The 24090-nt window shown below is 41.9% G+C and overlaps 1 protein-coding gene across 1 annotated transcript in view; it reads left to right on the top strand.

Annotated features, from left to right (window-relative positions):
- The first annotated feature begins 15300 nt into the window (after positions 1-15300).
- The window catches only part of DNAJC5B (DnaJ heat shock protein family (Hsp40) member C5 beta), a 29463-nt gene continuing 20673 nt past the window's right edge, over positions 15301-24090 (top strand). The window contains exons 1-2 of the mRNA XM_077351193.1: positions 15301-15406; positions 20009-20144. Coding sequence (XP_077207308.1) covers positions 20038-20144 — 107 coding nt within the window. The 5' untranslated portion in view covers positions 15301-15406; positions 20009-20037. The remainder of the gene's footprint in view (positions 15407-20008; positions 20145-24090) is intronic.

Genomic DNA, 24090 nt, shown 5'->3' with positions numbered 1-24090 from the left:
TAGTTCTCAGTCCGCTTTTTGTATATATAAAAAGGGTACTTATATAGTGCTTATACCATCCAAATAATACGTGACAGATTAACATTATATAGTTCACATGGGGAGGGAACTTCCCTGTAGTCATGAGTAATGGAAAGGCCCACAAGCTCTAAACCCATGAAACTTTATCCACTTCCTGCTAATTCTTCCAAAATAATTGCTTAGGTGGAGCAGTTGAGAGACAAAATTGCACAATGAAAGGCTTGAAGAGTATTTTGAATTTTAAAAAAACAGTTCACTCAGAGCATGTTTCCTTGTAATTTGAGAGTACTGTGGAGAGGGAATAGAGTGCTTCACTGTTCAGGGCCCTTTTCCCCACTCACTTTCATTTGCAATTTCTTACCAAGGCCATGCGGATCACTTTGCATCCCATGTCATACAGAATTCAGGCTCTGTAGGGGAAGTGGGAAGGCAAAGTTGATTGCAGGAACAATATCATATGTTAAATAGTTACTGTGATTCATTGTTTTAAACATATGTTGCCTTGTGTATATTAAACTATTTTTATAGTCAGTCAGTAAGCTTTTATTGGCATAAAAATAAACTCTTTTTATATGTTGACATAGTTTTGTAGTCTCCTCGTGTATTTGACTCAGTGACTCCATTCTGAGAGTCCAGTGGGCTTTTGGGGGAAGGGGGTTCATTTTCTTCAAATAAACTGAACTGATCTGGTTCTCTTCAGAAACTTCTAATCCAGTCAGTCTGTTTTATTGATGGTCACAAACTATCCAATAATGCTAAGGTATTCTTCAGTGTACCAGAGACTCATCTGGTAGTAAAATTATTGCCTTAAAACTAAAACTATTTTCAAGGAAAAGGTTAGAGAGTTTTAGTAAGGAGGACAAATTTAAATTTCCATGATGTTGCAAGTGGGAAGCAAAGGAGGACAATTCCAAAACAAAGTCAAGGTTGCATGTATCTGGTCAGCAGGGCAGAAAGTGACAGGAGTAACCATGGAGGTTCATCAAGGAAATGTCTTAAACTTTTTAATGTTGAAATACTTTGATGTTTGCCTCCTTAAGCATCCAATTTAGGTGGAAAGGTGGCATTTGTATTTGCCTTCTTTCATGTTAGCTGATCCGAGAAAGACATGTAATAATCCAAGACAGTGGTTCTCAGCCTGGGGGTCAGGACCCCACAGGGGTCGTGGCAGGGCAAGCAGCTTGACCGGGGGGGGGGGGGGGGTGAGTCATCTATACAACAACCTTGAGGGGTAGATCGAGATAGAGCATTTGTCTGGATGAGCGGAAAAGAGCAAGATCGGCATGGTGGGACAAGAGGCAGAATTGAACTCAGAAACCCTGGGGGGAAAACAATCATGAACAATGGATCTTCAGGCCATTGGCCAATTTAGGTTTAATTTCTGTGAAAGAACACTTGCATAATTTTATGGTTGGGGGTCACCACAAAATGAGGAACTGTATTAAAGGGTTGGGGCATTAGGAGGGTTGAAAGCCACTGGTCCAAGAGCTGTCACCTTGGTGTCTGCAGTAGCATTCATTCTGAAATAACTGCCATCATTCCAGAAGGATTCTTGGTTTGTAATCTCCAAATATGTTGTAATAGACCCCAGCCTTCCATGATAGCCACTTTGTAATTTCCCCCTGGTAGCAGCCATTTTATGGAGCTGCCCACTGCTTGTCCTCAAAGTTCCAAAGGGTGTTGCCCACAGGCTCAACAAGATGGGTGGCCACCCTGCTCTGTCCACTGGGCAAGACTCACATTGTTTGAACAATGTGTATAGCTGGAAGATGAAAATGACACACAATTGACATATTGGTTTAAAATTTTAGAATTTGGCTAATGCTTTTCAGCAAAGGTACTATTATTGTAGCATGCTATATGTATAATTTATTATAATGTCCTTTCTTCTAAATAAATGTTTGGAGTTATTTCCTACAAATGGCAAAACAGAAGTTCTTTCAATTTGATATAAATTACTGTGTTCAATAATTGCCAGGGTTTGTACTTATCGTAAAGAATTTTGGTTGTTGCCAGAACATATAAATGTGTTGACCAACATTTTCTTCTTTCCATTAAGCAACATTTCTAGCGTCAGTTTGCAACTTACTCTGAGCCAGTGTTTTAAAGACCTTAAATGTAGGTTATATAGCCATGCAAGTCACAAAAACTTGTTTACTAAGCCATAAACTCTTACTTAAAAGCTGCCATATATAACATTTTAAAGCGGTCTGTTATAGCCCTGTTGTAAATTTTCATTCTTATTCATTTGTTAAGATCTTTACTGTAACAAAGTGCCTTAGTTGTAACCCTTGGGGACATAAATGAAGCTTAGACTAGATCATGAGTAAGTTGGAAGAGAGGATTTGATTTGGGGAATAGAATGTTCTAATTGCTATACATAGTTAACATTTATTTAGCATCAAAGGTGTGCTAGGTACTGTAGAAAAGGGAAACAGAATGACTATTTCAGAGAGTAGCCATGTTAGTCTACAATATTTGACAAAGGGATCTTAGATTCTCAAAAGCATATGCTCCAAAAATCTTGCTGGTCTGTAAGGTGCTTCTGAACTTGAATCTGGCAGAACAACTCAGATTTAAATGTGCATTGGCAACACAATCTGTTCAATGCAAAGAACATGTTAAAATAATATAGGTCTGTGCATCACTACTTCTTTCTGTACTTCTTAAAATGTATGTACAAATTTATATTTCACATTGTTTTAAATTAGAGTAATCCAAAATCTATTTATTCACATAAGGTAAATATGTCTCAAAGCAGGGGATGATTTTTAGATTTCCTCGGGAGACTGTAACTTCTTTCCAAAAGCATTTTGAAGGTATAACATCTTACATCAGAATGTATATACATATAAAAGAATGTATGCTTTAATATTCATTAGTCCTTCCTGTCACAACTGCTTGGGTCAGTTCTACTTTGTGACTAAAGAATATGGACTGGAAGTGTTTGGGGGAGATCTGGGCAACCACTTTGAACTTTGTACTTCAGTGGAATCTGAAGGAATAAGAAAAGATTCTTAGGGGTAGAGATGTGTCACTGCTGACCAAGATCAAGTTAATTCATGCCATGGCATTAACCATTCTATATATGGGTTTGAAAGCTAGCCAGTAAAGAAAGTTGACAGGAGAGTTTTATGGATACTGTAGTGTCCATGAACATTCAGAGACCAAGAGCTTAAAAGCTGAGCCTGAGAAACAAAACTGCTGTTAGGGATTCAATGATCCCCTGAGCACAGCCAATCAATGAAGAGACAAAAGGAACAATCACAGGCCTTTGTTAATGGCCAATCATATGCCTTAACAGGATCTGCAAATATGTTCCGATTGTTGGTGTTCAGTATTTCCTGTTCCATTAAAGTTGTTTGGTCGCTGGAGCTGAGTGTCCGTGTCTTACAGAACCCATAAATCACCAACAAACAAAAACAAATCTGTAGTTCTAGACCAGTTGTTCTCAACCTGGGGGTCAGGACCCCTTTCGGGGTTGAACAACCCTTTCACAGGAGTTGCAGCAGGGCAAACAGCTGGGGGGGGGCATCACTGTTGCCACTCCTCCTGAAGGTAACCACCAATTTATATGCAACTTATATACAATCATGAACAATGGATCTTCACACCATTGGTCAGTTTCGGTTTAATTTCTATGAAAGAACACTTGCATAATTTTAGGGTTGTCGGTCACCACAACATGAGGAACTGTATTAAAAGGTCATGGCATTAGAAAGGTTGAGAACCACTGTTCTAGACCAACTATCTCTAGAAGCTAAAATGACTAAACTGAGGCTATCGTACTCTGATCCCAGTATGAGACGGGCACTGCTGGAAAAGATAACAATGCTAGACAAAGTTGAAGGCACAGGAGAAGACTTAACATGAGTGATTGACTCAGTCATGGAAGCCAGAGGCTCTTAGTTTGGAAGACCTGAGCAAGTCTGTTAATGACAGCATTTTTTGGAGAATACTAATTCATAGGACTTCCATAAGCACTTAACACACACTCACACACAAAATCTATTGAAGAACTCCTTTGGTAGCTATTCTCAATAGCCCTGCCCCTCAATATTAAAATAGAACTGGGGAGGCCCATATTCAATTTCCTACTTTGCTATAATATGAGTCAGTCTCTCTGCCTAACTCACATGTTACTATAAAATAGAGGGGGATGGAGGAGTGAGAAATATGGGGGGGAAATTATAGGTAGAATTGATATCTTCTAGAAAAAAACTCATTTCAAACTTAGAAGAAATTAAGACATTCTCAAACATTTGTGGGTTGTTACTCAGTTCTAGCATCCTAGACATACATTCAAATTGAGCTTCAGAAATAGTTTTGGGACTAAGACCATTTTGGGACTAAGACCATTTTGGACTTCTCATTCCATGCTTGACATGTAAGGACCACAGTCACATCCTTCTCAATCACAGCCCCAACTGTAAAATTACCCATGTCAGTTATATCTTTAAAACTTTTGCATTTGGGGGCACAGAATGCAAATCTTCCTCTCTCAAAAGCTTTGTATGAATACATTGGTTTTTGAGGTTTTCTGGCTGCAGTTATGTCATGGCTTCTTGCAGTGCAATTCTATCTAAATGGTTTCTATCTAAATATTGATTTCAATTGGCTTAGATTAGCATTACTCTGTATAGGATAGAACTGTTGGTTTTGCTTTGTGTATATTTTGCTTTCAGCTTCCCATACCTCCGTTGAAAACCAAAATCTTCCGTATCAAATTGTCATAAAACAAGACATATATAGTTATGCTATTTTTTCTAATTCTTTGTATATAGACACTGTGAACATTTTGCCCACATAAAATGTATTTAATAGCATTTATATGCAGAACAAGCATAAATTTTATCATTCAGTTTAGTATTGGATTTCACTATTTTGTTTAGGAAAAAGACAACCATGTACCATATGTAGGTATCATGAAACCAGAATGGTTGTGGAATTTGGTTACATATTTTTATTAAATGAATTTATTCTAATATAGACAGCCTGATACCTATTTTGATATGGAAAGTTACTTTGCAATAGTCAAAAGGGAAATGAATGAAATGTATCTATACCTTCATTTGGGTGAAGAAGGGACTTTCTTCCTCACTTTACATCACTGCTATTGAGAAACTCCACCCTTGAACACAGGCACTTCAGAATTTCCTCAATGACCAAGATTTCTTTCTTTATTGATAGTTGCAACAGTGTCTTTGTACTGCAGTCATTGCTTTTAAGTTTTAACCATGCAAAACCTTGAACTAAATATAAGCTATCTGTATCTTTATAATTGAACTTTTGCTTATCTAGCAAGGTTAAATAATATGTTTTGAAAATCCACCAACACTTTGATTATTTTTTACTGGTTAATGTTAACACTACCATCTTGCATTAAAGGACAGATAGAGTGCTAAAGAAGTTTCTACAAGAATGAAGGAATTGAATCTGAAAACTGCAGCATGCTTGACCAGAGTACCCAAAAAGAAGGAAAGACAGCCAGTCCAAGCCAATGACCTCCATAGCTCATTTGTAGAATCTGTGATCTTGCTAGACAATAATTCATGTTCAATTCTGGGAGCAATTCCCCTGAGAAGAGAAAGGAGGCAGGAAAATGAAGATACACAACAAGCAACGACAGTGGTGAAAATCTGCACAGATATAATTTGTCCTCTTCCCAATAGTTTATTGGAGGGGGAATCACTAGCATGGAAAATGGGGAAGCAGGGGTCAAGACCTGCCTTCTAAAAATATAGAGGTAAGGCACAGCTCATATTTTGGCTGCCATTTCACCCATATGCCTTTGTGAGGTATCATGGAGCAAGATTGTCCCAAGATCACACAGTGAGGATAATGGCTGAGGTAGGGTTTTGAACCCAGCTATTTCCAATCCAGAATTCTAACCACTATACTACAGTGACTTTCTTAACAAAAAGGGAGACTGGACTAGCACATGCGCATGTATTCACACACAGATATCGCAGGTCACCTCTGTGATGCTCCATTGGCTCCAATGATGAAACTAGCCACATATATCAGGTTCAAATTGCAGCTCACTTCTGATATTGGAAGCAGGCTGGGAGCAAAAATTTGGGGATTAGAAGGTCATGATTCACACCATGACCTTCCAGATATGTGTTATATAGGCTGTTTATATGAACAGCAGATAACTTAGGTGTCGTGTTTCTCTGTGGAAGCTAATCATAACTGGGGAGATTGTCCTGGAGAACTGGTACAAGAGCAAACATTTTTTAAACATTACTGTTTAAAAATATCAGATCTGTCCTCATCGCTAATGAGTGTTCTTTTCTCAACATTTTCTCATCCAGTCAAAAACTTTCTCTACAGTTTGCACAAGTTAAGAAACCATAATACATGCTTCCCTTGGTCTCTCCCTGTTGGAGAGATTCTGTAAGCCTGTATACCGAGCAAAGCACTTGTCCAGCGCCTAGCATGGGGATCCTCAACGAGAACAGAGCAGCAGACAAAAATGAACTGCTGACACTTCTGTAGAATTACAGCAAAGCTCGGTCAGTGAGTGAATGGTGTATGCTAGGGGTAGTCAAACTGCGGCCCTCCAGATGTCCATGGGCTACAATTCCCATGAGCCCCTGCCAGCGTTCGCTGGAAGAGTGTTCGCTGGCAGGGGCTCATAGGAATTGTAGTCCATGGACATCTGGAGGGCCACAGTTTGACTACCCCTGGTGTATGCAATACAGGGCCCAGTCTGCACAGTCCTCTTTAGTGGTAAACTCAGTAACTATGCAGACTGTGAAGCATATTTGCTTACACGCTCATTTCACTTTCCCCCTTCCCTTTTGAACTCTTAAAAAACAGAACAGCAAAATAAGGGAACATCGTGGACCCCTTCTCCTTAATTGTTCCCCATTTTTTCCCCATCAGGGTAGCATTTTCTTTCCTGGGTGTTCACAGCTGGGGGGGATGAGGTGGGAGAAGGGGTGGGTAGAAGGGTTCAATTGTTTTATTGTATTATGTTTCATTTTAAATTTTTATTCAACATTTGATGTTAACCACCATGAGCCGGCTGGCTGGGAGCAGTGGCCTACAAGTCTAATGAGATAAACAATAAAATAAATAATAACACCTAGGCCATTTATTTTAAATTCTGATCATTATAATAATGACATTAACAGGTATTTCCTGTTTGTTTTTAGATTTGTTAGGGTTTAAATAATTCTTATAGCAAAATAGCCTTATCAAACAATCCAGACCTCTGAAACTAAAAGGAAACTGAATTAGAAACTGAATAGTCACATTCCCACAATTACTAGGGGCTTTCCACACTGGGATCCTTGTAGCAAATTGTTTGCTGAACGGAAAAAAGCCATTTTAAATAGTGGAATTCGTCGTTATGCATACCTGCCTTTGTAGTGGAATCCAGTTGCGTTTCTATCGTTTCCCACAGGCTTCCGGTCTCGGCAAAAAACACTGGAAAGGAAGCGCTATTGCCGAGCTCGTCCCGCCCCTGGCCGTCAAGCAGCCAATGGGCAGCCGTTAGCATGCTTCCAAACAGCCCCTTTCCATTTAAGAAAGGTTTAAAAAAAAAAAAACACCCGTTGCAACGAATATGCGTTGCTTCATTGCAACGGAGAGACCCATCCAGCTGGCAGGTGTGTTTGAGCTGCCGTTTCATCGTTGCCACGCTCCCCCCGAGTGAAAAAAAAATCCCCCCCCTCACGGGCGCGATTTTCGGCCGAAAACAGTGTGAAAAATAAAAGGAAAATACATCAGCAAACAGGGGTCTCTGTTGTTTGTGCTTAGTGACTTTAAACAGCTCTGGGGAGGGTCTGCAGCCGGGGAAGCCTCACTGGCTAAACGGAGGCTTGCCGGTGCGTTGATCTCCACTCGCTCGGAGAAAAAAAAATGGCGATCGCTTCGCAGGAAGATCAGAGGAGAGAGCCAGGGGGAGGGACTTTGTAGAAACCACAACAATGGTAATGCACAGAACTTTCCCGCTAGTGTTGCAGATTGGTTGCAGGAGTGTAGCGCTTTCCGAAAGGTGAATCCACTTTTGGGGATTTCCCTGAAAGCGCTACAAAGAAGCGCTTTTTGCGGATCGGTTTCAGGTGTGTGGCAGATTGTCAACAACGTTGTGCATAATGGCAAATCAGTAGCGTTTTCAATTGGCAACCATTGTGCGATTTTGAAGGAGTGCGGAAGGCCCCCTAGAATCAAATTTTGGGCCAGGGATATATTTCTGTTCTGTTTATAGTTTCTAATGGAAGAAAATAGGTACCTATAACCCTATGGCAATTAATGAATGATACAAATTAATATATAGATATAATGGAATGTATTGAACCCTGCAGTTCTGAAGACTTAAGCAAAAAGAGGGTAAGTATTTGGGATGGGCACAGAATGACTCATGAACTAAAGTTTGTCATGAATTTTAGCCTGGTTGTGGTTTGCAAGGCCATGTTCATGGAAGGGCACCCAGCATGAATATTTTACCAACTTTGGTGCTGTTTGTGGTAGCTAATTAATAGATACATTATCCATACAGTCTCTGCTCACTTAAACTGTTTACAAAACTCCAAGGCAAAGGAGGGGCAGAATTCTCCAACCTTGGAAACACCAATAGAAGCCTTCCAAACTTAACAGGCACTGCTGGCTTCCAATAACAGAATTCCCATTCTACTCTGTGGGATAAGAGTTCAGTTGACCCTTTCCCAAATGGCACATGTCCTCAGTCACTTCCGGGACACCACTATGCCTATACAGCCAGCCTGGGGCAAGTCATTCCCCTGGTTTGAGAGCTGCCTGGATATTGGCCTCATTAAATGGACTTGTTTTGATGTTATGCAAATAAATATGTTTCTCTGGAATGAACAGAGCAGGAGTGAACAGAACAAAAGGTGAGACTCTGGATGATTCCCAGAACAGAGATAATAATCTTTACTGCCGTTTGGTCCTAGGACAATCTTTCCCAGGAAGGTGATCAAAGGCATTGACTTAAATAAACAAAATGCCAAATGGTTTATTATGGATACTCTAAGATAAGAGGATAGGGGGAGGGGGTGGTCAAGGGGTGGAACAGGACTAAATCAAAGGAAACCGAAATTCTTACATGTGAAGAGAAGAAATGTGTAAGCAGAGACTGAGGATATTTCCAATTCCTAACTGCTCCTTTGACCTGCAAATTGGTAATGCCTCCAAGGGAGATGGGAAAAGAAACAGATTAGCAGGTGGATACCCCTGCTGGCTGAAAATGACGATTTTACCTATGAAATCCCGGCCTGCCCTGGAAACTCAACTTCTAGCTATAGAATACATTGTTTCTGCATGTATAACAGAGAGATTGTGGGTGGGGTGGGTGGACATCACTACCAGATTGTGGGTGGGCATCACTCCTCTCTGTAAGGAAGGAGTGTACAGGCTAGCCTGTAACTGTGACCCCCCCCCCCCCCAGATAAAAGGTAGTATTGTTCTCTGGAATGGAATGGAAGCATGAACCCTGCAAAGAAGTGCAGAGGCTACAGGCCAGCAGACATGGCCAGAGGGAACAGCAGGTGGAAGAAGTTGGAGGGGGGTGCCACAGCCCACCACTTCTGTCTCAAAGAGCCCAACTAGAGAGAAACCTCATTACTACTGGTTGTCAGTGGTAAACTGGGAGGTCAGCAGCAGTGGGCATCCCAGGCATGCGATGGCAGAGTATTCAGGAGAGGTGATAGTGAGGGAGACTTTGTCAAGTCCCCTGAGCCCACTTCACCGATCCCCTGGAGTACTGTTCATGTAAGGCTGCCATCTGGCCTGATCTCTCTTACATGGCCATGAGTCTCCTCTCCTGCCCAGCCCACCTCCAGTGTCCAGAGCAAGTGGGTGTTCTTTCACCTGGGAGGTATTCTCAGCCCCCACTATTCCCATCTGGACCTAGCCAGGGTGGCTGTCTGATTTGGCCTTCCTAAAGGTCAATCTCTCTCTGGACCTCACAGGGTAAAATCCATGTCTCCTGTTGTCCCCCTGTATGTACTCCCATTAATCCTCCTCTCTAGGTGATCCAGCATGTGGCCTGCTGATTGTGCTAAGTGCCGGGTGGGTGTAGCCTCTTTCACCACCTCATGATCAATTTAAATGGAAAAATTTAATTTCCACTGGTCTGGTGGAGCTGGTATGCCCTGTCCATCAAGCTGTCCATTCTGTTGTGGCTGCAATCACTAATCACTTTAAGTGGCAAACTAATTTCCACTGGTCTGGAGGGGCTGTGGTGAGTCTCTTGTCATATCTCCCTTTCTGTCACTGCTTCACTAATCACTTTAAGTGGCAAACTAATTTATCCTGGTTTGATGGGGCTGGGGTGCTCTCCTGGCATAACTTTGGGGAACCCCTGTTGAAACTCTGGGGATGTCTGCCTTTCTGTCTTTCAGAATCTGCCTTTGGTGATCAGGGTGACAACCCATCAGTCAGAGAGTAAGAGAGAGGAGGAGAAAACTGACAATGGCAACCTCTTTTTATTCCAACAATGTACAATTCAAAGACAAAATGAGTTCCTAGGTAGATTACTCATTTTCGTGCAACTTCCTCAGTGATTTATTTTACATCACAAGGTTTCTGTTCATGCAAAATATTCCAGTCACCTGTTTTTTAATCCTCAATTATCACATCTGCCCAAAGGCTTTCACAGTCAGTCAATATGGGCATCTAGTGGTCTCAGCCTACAATTGTAACTTATAAAACAGTAACTTGTAAAACAAGTTACTGAGGAAGTTGCATGAAAACGAGTAATCTACCTAGAAACTTATTTTGACTTTGACTTCTACATCGTTGGAATAAAAAGAGGTTGCAACCATCAGTTTTCTTCTCTTCTTTCTTTGGTGATGGGGGGCCTGCAAAGATAGGGGGCATGCTTGTCTTGCTCCTAGTGTCTGGTGGGGGGGGGGGGAGTCAGCCCAGGTGACGTTATCGTGTGAGTTTGGTGCCACTGGCTTATTCCTGAAGATGAGGATTCAACAGTTCCATAGCTATAGCATAGTTTAGCAAGAAATCTGGAAAAAACATAATTACATTTCTTGCCCCAAATCCAAAGGCAATTCCAATTATTACTTATTGATTTCTTGATGCCAACTCAGGCTGTTAAAAAAAACAACTGGTGGTATTCCTTGCTATTGCATACTGGTACCTTGGGGAGTGATTCTCCCACAACCAGAGGAGAGAATTCATGGAAGCAGGTGCAACCTTATATATAAATATCAGTACTCTTAAAAAAAAAAAAACCAATAAGCACTGACATACCACTATAAAAATATTCCAACAATTAAAGTAATTTATATGGTTGTCATAATGTGGAATCTATATATTATGCAACAATAATTAGATTAACATTTATGGTGCTGAAAATTCACACTTCATGGCTTATCTACCCACTTGAATTTAATAACATGGTTTCTCTGGTCTCCAGTTTCTTGTTTCTGTGTCTGGCCCGCCCTTCACTTTAAGTTGAAGAGGAATAAATTCATGGGAAGATGTGCATCAGATATAAATAATGTGCAACACCAGAGGGAGCTGGAGTTCTACAGAATGCAGTGATATAGTGGGATGTAAATGTAGTTTTGCACTTTAAAAATATTATTTTTTAGATTCATAAGGTGATACATGCACATTTAAACCCCACTTTTCTCCCCAGTAGGCACCCAAAGTAGCTTACAACATTGCTATCCCATTCTCCACTTTTTATTCTCACAAGAATCCTGTGAGGTACAGTAAACTGACAGAGAGGTGACTGGCCTGAGATTACCTAGTCCAACCTGTCTCAATTTCTTCATGGTTGAGGCCCCCCCTTTAAACATTCTTCAGGCTTGGAGAAATCCCAGCAGTGGTGTAATCATGCAGAATATAATTGGGAAGCATAAATGTGCGCATGCCCACTCAGGGCCCCTCCCCTTCCCCCTCCCCTCCCAGCCCATCACTGACCATTTTGGGAGGGGGTCAACATGACCATATATGGTCATATCGGGAAATCTTTCCAGGGCCATCTAGAAACCTTGGGGTTTCATGAGACCCTGGTTGAGAAAGCCTGACCATGGCAGAGTGGGAATTTAACAGAGAGAAACAGACCTATCCACTGGCAATATATTAAATATATTCATAAAAGAAAGAAAAGTGTCCTTTTTTGTAGTTTTTCCTTGTTTCTTTATTCTGTAGAACTTCTGTCAAAACAGAATCCAGGTAATATCTGTTTTCAGTGAGATTCTTTCATCAGCGACAAGTCCTTATATATATTAATAGTATAATACTGGCCACAGGCTCACATAGGTATGGGGATACGGGTCTGTATTGACACGTTCTTGTATGAGAGTGGGAATTTAAACCTAGATCTCCCAGATCCTAGTCTGAAACTCTAACCCAGGGATCTCTAGCTTTTTAAAGACTGTGTGCACCTTTGCAATACTAACACACAGTGATGGGTATAATTACAAAATGGCCACCATGGGATGCGGGACCTACCACAAAGTGGCCACTGTGGGATGTGTACATAAACAGAGAGAGAGAAAGTATGTGCAGGGTTTTTCCCCCCAAAAGTACTGGAAAATAGAGTGAGATAATAAAATTAATATTGTGGAGGCAGCATCTGCCCAAACAACATCATTTACTCTGCACAATCAACCAGATGTCCAGTTGCCAATCAGAAGCTCTGCTGGGAAGGATTCCTACCTGGCGCCACCCACCTATGGAAAGGTGTCCATAGACACCATGATACTCATGGTGGGAGCCCCACTCCAACCTACATATTGTGCTGGTATTTTTGTTTAGTTTTTTTTAACCTTAAACCAATTTTTGCCCTTCTCTAAATGTCTCCTATTATACCTCTATAATATTTTGTTACATTTATTCTCTCCCAATTTTTCTCTTCCCATATTATACAGTCAAGTCTACCTAAACTATACAGCCATGGACCTTTCAAGGAAACCTCCCCCCCCCCAGATATACCAATGCATCCATTAGATGAATGATAGAAGATAAAGGAATATAATACATCAATGAAGAACAGTACATATAGAAAAAGATATTAAAGGGCTGAATTCTATAAATCTAGCCCGCTCATACAAGAGCCTTTCTGGAGCATCCCACAAATAAATGAAGAAGTGTATTTGTTTATTGACTTCATTTATACCCGGCATTTCTCCCCAGAAGGCTCCTTGAGCTGGAGGAATATCTTTCGGCCAGCAGAAGAAACCTGTCATTGTTCCCAAAGAGGCTCATGGCAGCTAGAGGCTAACAGATTTATTACAGTATATGTTTTCATAAGCCAGAGCCACTTTGACAAATGCATTTGACACACTGCTCTCTGGCTTAGGAAAAAATTAATGCCACAATAAATTTGTCAGCGCTTCTGTCACAATAAATCTATTTGTCTTTAAGGTATCACAAGACTCCTGATTATCATTGTTAGGACAGACTAATACAACTGCTGCCTGGATAAATCCATATATATAGCTTGGCAATTTTGTTTGATTTTATGTATCTTTACTGTGTAGGACCATTTCCACATGGAGGGATAAAACACGCACACAATTGTAAACCGTGTGTTTGCACTCTTCCTGATGGGAGACCCCTCCCGTGTTATCTCGCCGTCTTGTTGCAGCTTTTTGCCTCCGGATGAGGCAGTGGAGAAACTGTAAGCATGGACAACCTGAATATTCCCTCAAGCTCCTCGGGTTGTCAATCATTGCAAGCCATCAATCCCTTCGCAGCGGTTTTTGGGGACTCAAACTTCCACCACCCTCTGAGTCCCGAATTTTTTTTTTTTAAGATACACTTCCACGTTGCCAAGGGAACATGGCACAACAATAAAACATTTATTTCTATCTCTTTTCAGAATTCTTTGTACAATGGTCTCTCTTTATGTTCGGGTAGATTTGTGATAGGCTGACCATGGCAATTGGGCCCCGATGGTTGTACGTTCACAATAAATATTTAAAACACAAAGCATGGATGCTAAGCTAAGGGCTGCTTCATCACACACACACGTTCCCTGTTCATAACCCACCACCAGAAAACACAAACAGGAATGTGTTTTAGATTTGGTTGCTGCCTGATCCCAATATTACTGTGCACTCGGATGAGAACATTTTATTCGAACTGCAAAATGTCACTTTGCGGTCCCATAGCAACACGGACCACACCTTTAAAAAAAAATGTGATCCAGAATAGGAGAGGGGAGAGCAAGTGCGAGGGTGGGCAAAATGCTACAGAGACTGTCGCGCCTTTCTGCTTTCAGACAGGCTTGCCCTTGTTTTTGCCCCAATTTGCAGCGTGACAAGAAAGGGGGAAGCAGATTCTACTGCTTTCCTTCACCATGCAGCAAAAAGGACAAAAACTCATGCCACCCACTGGAGAGCTATGGGTTGCTGCCAATGTCATGTGGAAGCAGCATTACAACCTGCAAACAATGAGAGGCCTGGCAGGGGCAAATTCTTCATGCAGAAATGGTCTCGCTTTGTCTACTACTTATTTAAAGCTAGATGAAAGAAACTGCAGAACGCAATGCTATGAAGTGCTCATGATGTGCCTAATTTAAATGTCTTCCAGGTTATTTCCCTTGCCTTCAGGGTTCAATTGGGGCCAACTGCCAAGTGTAATTGAGAGAAATCTCTTAACCCTTTCCCTCCGAGATCCTCTTGCCTGAAGAGTTACACTAGCCAACAGATCAGTGGTGTAGGGGAATATCAGACTAAATGTGTGAGAGTGGGGGTGAAAGCACATGTCTGAAGTGAAGTCAAGGTGGGGTTTGCATGGTTGCCCTTAGCAGCTGAACTAGAGAAGCACCTCCTGCTTCAGCCCTATACAGACCTGTAATAGTGGCCACTATTCATCTTTGTCACCACCCATGCATTGTATTTTGAGGACAGAGAAGCTCCCAGCATCCTGTTAAAGTTACTTAAGCTATTTTATAATCTTCTTAAGAAATAAAACAGTTGTGCCTTTGAATGTTGTCCCCACTCTAACATAATAGAAAATAAGAATACTGTTTTTTAAATAGGTGTACCTAGATTGCTACAGTCGGGCAAAGCAGAGCAAAATACAACCAAACTGGGATGTGATGCACTTTTGGCGTCATTAGTGATCATGCTATAGCAACCTTTGTGCTCATTAATATTTTATTTTCTTTTTCATGGATCTGCAGAAGGGAGAGCCAATTGGATGCCAGAGTAACAAAAAAAGTAATCAGATCCCTCTGACCTGTTTAACCCCATGTGTGAAGGAAGGCATGGAGAGAAACTGCCGCTTCTGCTGGACTTTTGAGAGGTCCTGCTCTTCTGTCTCTTTCAGGATACAAAGGATGCTTTTATAAATGCAATCCATCAGAGCAGTAATACGGAGAGTTCCCATGAAGCATTCTTCTACTTGCTGGAGTCTGTTTCTGAAGTTTTAGAAACAGGTATGTTTTTTTGTGTTTTAGACTTTAGTTGTATCAAGTATTTTTGCTGTTAAAGTGCAAAATGCCTGACTGTTAATATTATGTGGTTTTTATATATTGTCTTTATATTTGTGCACAAATCAAATGATATGCTGCAAAATGATAAAATATAGGATAAATTAGAAACCAGGCCTAATATTCTTGAATATTTGTCTTAAAAGTAAAATGTAGAATACTGAATGTGACAATGTGCATTATTATATCTTGCATTATCCTTGAAATGATTTCAGGTTATATTTGCATATACATACTTAGTATTATCCCATTGAACTCTGGATTTTTAGAGAGCCAGTTTGGCGTAGTGGTTAAGAGTAGTGACTTCTAACCTGGTGATCTGGGTTTGATTCCCTGCTCTTCCATATGCAGCCAGCTGGGTGACCTTGGGCGAGTCACAGAAGCTGCTCTCACTGAGTCGTTTCTCTCCGAGCATTCTCAGCCTGCTTGGATACATGTGTTAAACTACAAACCTACATATATACAGTTTAATTGCATAAATGCAATTGAAATTGGGTAGAACTATAGTCTGCAGCACAGTCCTGTGTGTGTCCATAAAGAAGTCAGTCCCCTTGAGTGCCATGAGACTTAATCACAAGAATTATGCATTGTATTGCAAACATGGGGTTGGATCCAGCCAGCTTTTTCACCCAGTCTCTTAGCCTTACTGTATCCCCAATTCTGCATGGGTCTTGTCCATGTAGATCCCATTATTCTCAATTATCTCTTTCTTTGGTGGTCAAGGGGGATCCTCTGCTCCATTTTTCAATAGCAGAAAAGCTGGTTGGATCCAACTCACTGTGTTTTAGCATGAAATCTCCCACTGGTGTCAGAAGCTAGAACTTTATGCACTGTAAAATATCACCACTTTGCATGAGAATGGAGATTATGTTGCCGTTGAACAGCTGATCGTTGGTTTTGCTTAAGGGGAGTTTCTTGTAGACAACAAATAGTAGTTAAATTTTTAAAACCTGCTTTACCACTAAAACATTTTATTAGACGTTTATTTTGTCATAAAATACTGTCACTAATACAGATCCTGTTCTAATTGATTTCACTGGGTGCAGCACTTGTTGCTATGTACCTATCTTGTTAAACATGTAGCTGACATAATTCTCAATCAATAACATAGAATGCGGCTGTCAGCTTAATAATTAAGAAGCCTGAATGACACCCCACCTCCACCCACCTATTTTAGGGGAAAGGAAAACCAACTTTCATTTCATTTCACGCACAGGTTGTTTGGTGTCATTTATTTCCTTTGGGTAAAGTCAATAAATACCAATAAAACCCAAGTACTCTGACATCAATATATTTATTTCAGCAACACTGTAGAAAGACATACTGAATATAAAATAACATCATGTTTCCCCATGGCAAGGAAATTATTGTTCCTAAAGTTATTAGTTTAGTGTGCACTTTGTATAACATTTATTGGTTTGAGGAAGCGGGGGTGGATAACATATCTTTGTGGTCTACTTTACTAAAGGAATACAATGAGGAAATTTCATTTGTTATAATCTCAATCCCTAGCAAAACACCGGCCAGTAAATAATACATGACTCAGGGCAGTATAGTGTTTCTTACTGAGCAGTTCGGAGAGAGAGAAAAGAGCTAATGATCAGTTTTACCTGAAACAGAGCAGTTATCATGGGCTGACTTCCTGTCATGAGAAAGAAAGTAAGGGACCAGTCCCTGTGACCTATGGCAAAGACACACCGTCTAAGGATCAGGAACTAAGGTTCCCAGGGTGTTTTGAGACTACACAAGTGACAATGGCAGATTTCAGATCCCAGTGCCACAATGACTGTTTACGCACTGGAGGTTTCATGCCGGGCTTAGTCGTGGCAGGTTGCCCCACCTCTTCCTGCACCAACATGGGGGAGCATTTGGCCCGGTGCACCTCATCCGCCCCTGATTTGTACTCGTGCATGGGAGCTGGAACAGTGAAGTTCCCAGTGCATAAACAGTCAATGTGAGATTTTTGCCCTTACAGTGAACATCGTGATGCATAAGGGCTCTTGTTTTATACTGGAAAAGCTTGAAAAGGCTTGAGACTGAAGCAGGAAAAGAGCAATGTCCCTTCTGCTCATCTTACTTGTTAGACCATTAAGGCCTACCGAGATCTGAGCTAGAGAATGGGATTTCCGCATTTCAGTATCCCCATCAAATTAAAGTTTCATTGATTAGCAGGCAGTCAAAACTATATGCAGTGGTCCCCAACCCCCAGTTCAGGGACCAGTACCAGTCCGTAGATCAGTCGGTACTGGGCCACGGCTCCTCCTCATCCTCCTCCCCAGCTGCTGCCTTTGGGGCTGCCCTGCCACTCTGCTGCCGGCTCACCTTTGGTGCTCTCCGGCGGCCGCCATGGCTGGGGCTCCCCCTCGGTGTGGCACTGCGCAGCTGCTTCTGGCAGCGCCCCCCCAGTGGGTGGTGGGAATCAGGGGTGCCGGTGATAAAGCAAGCAGAGCAGGGGCTCAGGCGGTGGTGGCGAAGTCCCTCGGCAAAAGACTACCCCCCCCCCGGACCTCAGTAAAATTGTCAAGCGTTGACCGGTCCCCGGTGATAAAAAAGTTGGGGACCACTAAGTACAGCCTCTCTTGTTAGTGATGGGAAGTTGTTCTAGCTATAGATTGGAGCAAAGTGAAGATAGCCTTGCTCCTGCTTTTTCTACCCAGGCATCTCCCTGCCCCAGTTCCTGTTGGAATACTCCATGGTTTCTCAAATGGAGAGAAACTTGAAGCAAATGTGACCAAAGACAAAAGACCACACATTTTCATGTCTACTCTGTACCAGTGATGGTGGCAAAGCAGGGTCAGTTTTATTCCAGCACTGGATGCATAGGATGCCATTTGGTAATATTTTCTTGGTCGTATAGGGTCAGATTCCTGGGGTTATAGACCCAGTTGATTTACAAGCTCACTGTGACTCATTTGGAAGGTAGATGGCTCTGGGAGATAATGAAGGGAATGGTGGTGCTGGCTTGCTTTGGCCCTCCCTGAAGAAGGCATCCCTGGACCCAATTGAGTTGTAGCCAGTATACTACTCCTCTGCAAGATGTTTGAGCACATAGTGGCTGAACAACTTCAGTTTGGAGTAAACTGATTGTTTAGACCTATTTCAATATAGATTCAGGCCTAATCTTGAGATGGAAACAGCACTGGTTATCCTGACTACTGATCTTTGCTGAAAGAACAGCAGGGGGATCCATCCCTGAACCTTTTAACAGCTTTCAGTACTATCAGCCATTACATCCTTCCGGAGCAGTTGGGAGTGTGAGCCACTGTACTTTGGTGGTATATGCCTGGCTTTTTTCAGAAAGTGTCTTGGGGGGGGTAGCACTCTCCTAGAACATTTACATTTGGTGGCTAAAGAAGGGCAAGCCATTTGCTCAGACAGGAATCATGAGGGGGACCTTGAGCTAGATTTGCTTGATTGTGGGATAAGTTTTGGAGAACATCAGGCAAACAGGGCAGTACAGGTTGCGAGGGGAAATATGGCTCAGCAGGGCAGGCATTGGGAGACATGCAGAAGGCAATGCCCTATTTTATGCCCTTCATTAATTAAAATACATCACACATGTGTGTGTAGGGTTGCCAGGAAGATCCCATGGCCACCGGCTGGGGGTGAAGGGTAAAGTCACCAGATCCAGGTTGGGAAACTCCTGAAGATTTGGGGATGGAAACTGGGGAAGACAGGGACCTCAGTGGGGTATAATGCTACCCCCCAAAGCATCCACTTGCTCCAGGGAAACTTTTCTTTACAATATGAAGATGAGTTGTAATTCCAGGGGATCCCCAGGTCTCACCTGGAGGCTGGCATCATAATGTATGTGCTTGGTGGCTACAGCTTGCAGGCAGTCAAGAAAGCTCATAGCCGTTCTTGATGTAATACCCTGATATCTGCATAAGTTTAGCCAAATACAACTTTATAAACAATTTAAAGGGAGTTCTTGGTTAAGATCTTCATGTGTACATTATCTCAGTATTCTGTTGCATATTTTAATTTTGTCAATCACCTTGAAGTGCTTCATCAGGAGGTAAGGAATAAGAGTTTGACACTTTATTTATTTATTTATCTATCTATTTATCTATTTATCTATCTATTTATTTATTTATTTATTACCCACCGTTCCCAGAATTGGCTCGTGGCAGGTAACAATCAGTCCATAAAAACCCTAACAAATTCTCTGGACATAAAAACATAATAACAGAACCACAAAAAAACCAAGAACATGGTGGCTGAACAACTTCAGTTTGGAGTAAATTCAACCTCCAACTCCCTTCCCCCCACACACTAATAACTAACCGAGGGATGGGAAGAGGGAGCATAGATTGGAAATGCTAACCCGCTTACACCACTCAGCACGGGGGGGGGGGGGGCGACAGATCTTCTCGCCACACCAACCTCAACCATAAACCTGGCAGAAGAGGTCCGTTTTGCAGAACCAGTGGAACTCTGACAGCTCCCACAGGGCCTGCAACTCCTCCAGGAGCTCATCCCACCAGTTGGAAGGCTTGTTCTCTAACAATTCAGAAACATTAGCCCTGTAATGTTTTTTTCTTACAGATTAGAGTTCTTGGAAATGAAATGCTAAGATGACAGAACAAAGGCAACGAGCTTTATCTACATCAGGAGAGGCATTGTATGAAATCCTGGGCCTAACGAAAGGAGCAGGTCATGATGAAATCAAGAAATGTTACAGGTATTTATGCAGGTTCTAAAATATTTCTCAAACTGAGGTCCAGGATACTACCAACCAATTTTTTAAGGAGGGAAGGTATCTCATGTCTTTCAGAGGTTTATAATAAAACTATAGGAAACATTTACTAATAGCATTTCTGGGCCTCATATGAACAGCAGAGACAAAGTTATTTTCCTAACCATTAGCAATTTCTGTACTACTCTTCTTGGAACACTTTTACAAAGGGGTGGGGGGGGAGAGGACAAATGAGGATCACCAAGTAATCACATCCTACATAGTCATTCATGAACTATCCTATATTTTTGATACTAATCTGTGCATTACCCCTTTTGATTGCCTGCCCTGTTTTTTGGGGAAAGGGAGAGGTGGTGATAAAGTTTTCATTTATTTTAATTTTTGTTGAGGTCAGGCTGACCTCAAGATCTTGTCCCTCCTCGGGGGTCTTTTATCTATAACATCATCTCTAAGGACTTGGCAGACCTGGAAGATTAGGGGGGGGGGGTCTAGTGGTATGGAGGTTTATGTGGTTTGTATTTGAGTATGGTTTTCTTTTATTGTATATTTTATTGTTGGTAGCCATTGCAAGACAGCAGGTCCAGAAGCAGCAGCCTACAAATATGATGGATGGATGGAACAATAAAATAATATAAATAATAACCATCAATTCCCATTCTTTTCTTTCCATCTGTCTTTACAAATATGAAAGCGATGACCATGTAATCAGCTTGCCACAACTCCTTCCTTCATAAAATTATTTTTCATTTATCATCCATTCTAAGTTCTAACATGTTCCAGTCATTCTAAGGTCCTAATGTAAAATACCCAAAAGTAAGTGGCGATGCCCCTATAAAAAAGCAACCTATAAATTTAATAGGGCCCCAGAGTGCACATCAAATAATCAAAACAATATGAGGTAATATATTAATAGGGTGGATATTTTTTCAAACCCAAGAGAACCCCAAGGTTTGCAACAAAAAGAAATCTGCACCTGTGCAAACATCTCTACTCAAAGGGGGGTGGGGGAGAGAAGATCTTGTGCATTATGACCTTAGCAGCAGCCAGTTTGAAATAGAAAGCCCATCATGTATGCCTTTTGCTCCAGGCCTCTCTAGCCATCCCCACCAGCTGGCCTCTGTGGACTGGAGGAGGGAGCCTGGAGCAGAAAGTGCACAGGGCACAGCCAGCCAGCTGATACCTGGAGAACAGTCTTGTTCTTGCGTAATCTATATTGCTAAAGCTAAAATATAGGTTTATCTTACTGTCTAGAGAGGTCCAAGTTTTCTCTAAGGCAATCATAGCCTTAGAGGGGAAAACCTGTTTTATAGGTCAAAGATAGAGTGACCCCAGATGCAGGGTGCATTTTCATCATTCTATAAGCAGTATTACGTAATCTTTTTATGGTGGAGCTCCTCGGCTATCCTTTGAGGATCAAAGTTCCTCCCTTCCATCACACCCCCATGGAAACAAAGACAAGAAATCCATAGAAGTAGGGGGGGGGAAACCAAAATTGAGATCAGGATGTAGAGAAAGCAAACAGGAATATCATGTGGGAGGGTTAGGAGAAAGGAAACTGCATGTCCCATATAGGCTGCATCTGGTTTTGGTGATTTTAAAATATGCTGCCCACTTGTTTTTAAGAAGTTTTTCTCGACAAACAAAAATATGTTAAGCAGATAAAGAAAAGACAGTTTTGAAGAGGTGAGAAATCTGAGTCAAGTTCCTATAAATATTATGAGTCATATCCTACAGATATTCCTCTGACAGAAGAGGGAAGGGAAATCTCTTCCGATTTCCTGTCTCATGGCAGCTGTTGACCTGCATGGCTTTTTGTCTGTGATGGTCCCCATCAGAAAGGGAAGTCAGCGGAGAAATCAGAGGGCAGCAAAGCTTCTCCCAGGCTGGGAATCTTTAGCCAATCTCAGACTGTCAATTAACTGCTATGCCCCCATCCACTACTCAGATGCTAACCAAGGAAGAAGCAAGGTTTCCCTGTACCAAAAATCAGGAAAATAAACTTCTATGGTCAATGTCAGCAGAAATCCCACAGGAAAACTTAACCAAACACCGTCCCAAGTCTCTTTTATTTTCTGCTTTAAGGCCTACAAGGTGCTTTTAACAGATATTGCATTCCCCAGCTCCCTGCCACCAGTCCTATTCATATATCCCAGAACGTTTCTGTCTCCATGCAAACACCACCTGCTTGCCACATAGCCCAAAGCTTCACTACCAGTCTCTCCAGACCAACAGAAGACCCACCTGATTCCCCTGAGACTGCTTTGTTTCTAGAGCGCAGGCAATCAATGTCTCCCTTACAGATGAATGGGAGGAGCTTGCCACATAGTTGTGTCTTTAAGTGAGTGGAAGTGAGACAAAATGAGAAGAGAAGTCTGGTGCAAGGTGGGCACATAGAACCAAAGATAGGGAGAAGCTTGGCACTGGTAAAGTGCTTGCTGAAAGCAAGAGTGATCTAATCTTTGAGCCGTTCTTGCCAGGAAACTATGCCACAGGCTAGATGCAAAACATCAGTGAGATGCAAACTAGAATTAAGCTATGTTTGTATGTAACACAAAGCCATAGTTACAACTAATTGTAGTTTAAAATAATCTTCAGAACCTGGTTTGAGTTACCATGGAGAGTGTGAGGGTACAGGTTTGGAAGATCAATTATGTTTTAAGTCTTCTTCTTCTTCTTCTCAACTTACAGTCGATTTATGGTGACCCTGTAGGATTTTCACGGCAAAAGATGTTCAGAGGTGGTTTTGTATTGTGTCTGAATTAGCATTGATTGCAAGGAGATGGCTATGGAAAGACTCACATTGTTTATGTAAATTTAGCAATGCTCACTTTCCATGTACATTTCTGAGACATATATTTTGTGATGAAGAATCTATCCTACTCTTTTTTCTCCAAAACAAATAGACAAATGGGTGCTGAAAAACTTCATCAGAGAGAACAAAGGCATCGGGAATTCTGTTACTATTTTCTTTAATGTAATGTAACCAATTACATGTTTTGTGCAGAACATTATGTTTATTCTGAAGATATGTACTTCACTATTTGACCATATTTTCCTCAAAGTGGCTTAAAGGCAATAAATAAAATACAATACCAACCCTATTCAGCAGCAGCACTTGACCCTCTGGTCATCAGGATGGTTTTAGTGATTCTGGGGTCCTGGGCAAAAAATCAGGTATTGGACTCCAGTGTCACTGGATGTAGTTGATAAGGTACCTATCAAGGCAACATCCCCTCCCCACAGCTGATTGCTGGTCATTGCTTTGAAGCTGCCAACGTGACTCCAGAGGCAATGACAGTGAGGGCTGAAACATCCCACACCATCATCACCTGTGGAGCCATAACAGAAGTGGCTTGAGGTCAAGAACTGGCTGTAGGGCAATTGGGGGGGGGGGATAGTGACTGTCCTTTTAGCAGCTGCCTGAATGACACTACCAGCACTACAACTTCAGAGGCAATGATGCAAGGGGGAGAAGCTGCATCCCTTACTGTCATCGCTTCTGAAGTTGCAGCATTGGAGGTCACTGGGGGTGTCCCTCACAATCCCCTACAAGTGATTGCTAGTCACCATCTTTGTCTGCAGTAGCAGCAGCAGAAAGCCCAGCAGTGGCTTTGGTACAGATGCAATCAGGACAGCTCTGCCATTGCCCCCTCCCATGCAGGGCTGGGAGCAGTTTCCCTGGTTACCCCATGGCTAAGACCATCCGTAGCAAAGATCACGGGTCCTTCTCACCTCTGTAGTCCCAAGGCAACTGGCAGTTAGGCAGAGTTTTCTCTATACATTTTGCCTGCATTTGGTAGCCAGTCACTTGTCTCGTATTTCTCATTTCTTGTTTCACAGGAGCAAAGTATGTGCATCTTTTTTATTCTCGCTTTTCTAGGGTGGGACCCTTAAGCAGGATCCACCACAGGCAATAAGTGTGAGTGCTGGT

The sequence above is a fragment of the Paroedura picta genome, chromosome 9 (assembly GCF_049243985.1).
Source record: "Paroedura picta isolate Pp20150507F chromosome 9, Ppicta_v3.0, whole genome shotgun sequence".
NCBI lineage: Eukaryota > Metazoa > Chordata > Lepidosauria > Squamata > Gekkonidae > Paroedura > Paroedura picta.
This window is presented reverse-complemented; position numbering and strand designations above follow the sequence as displayed.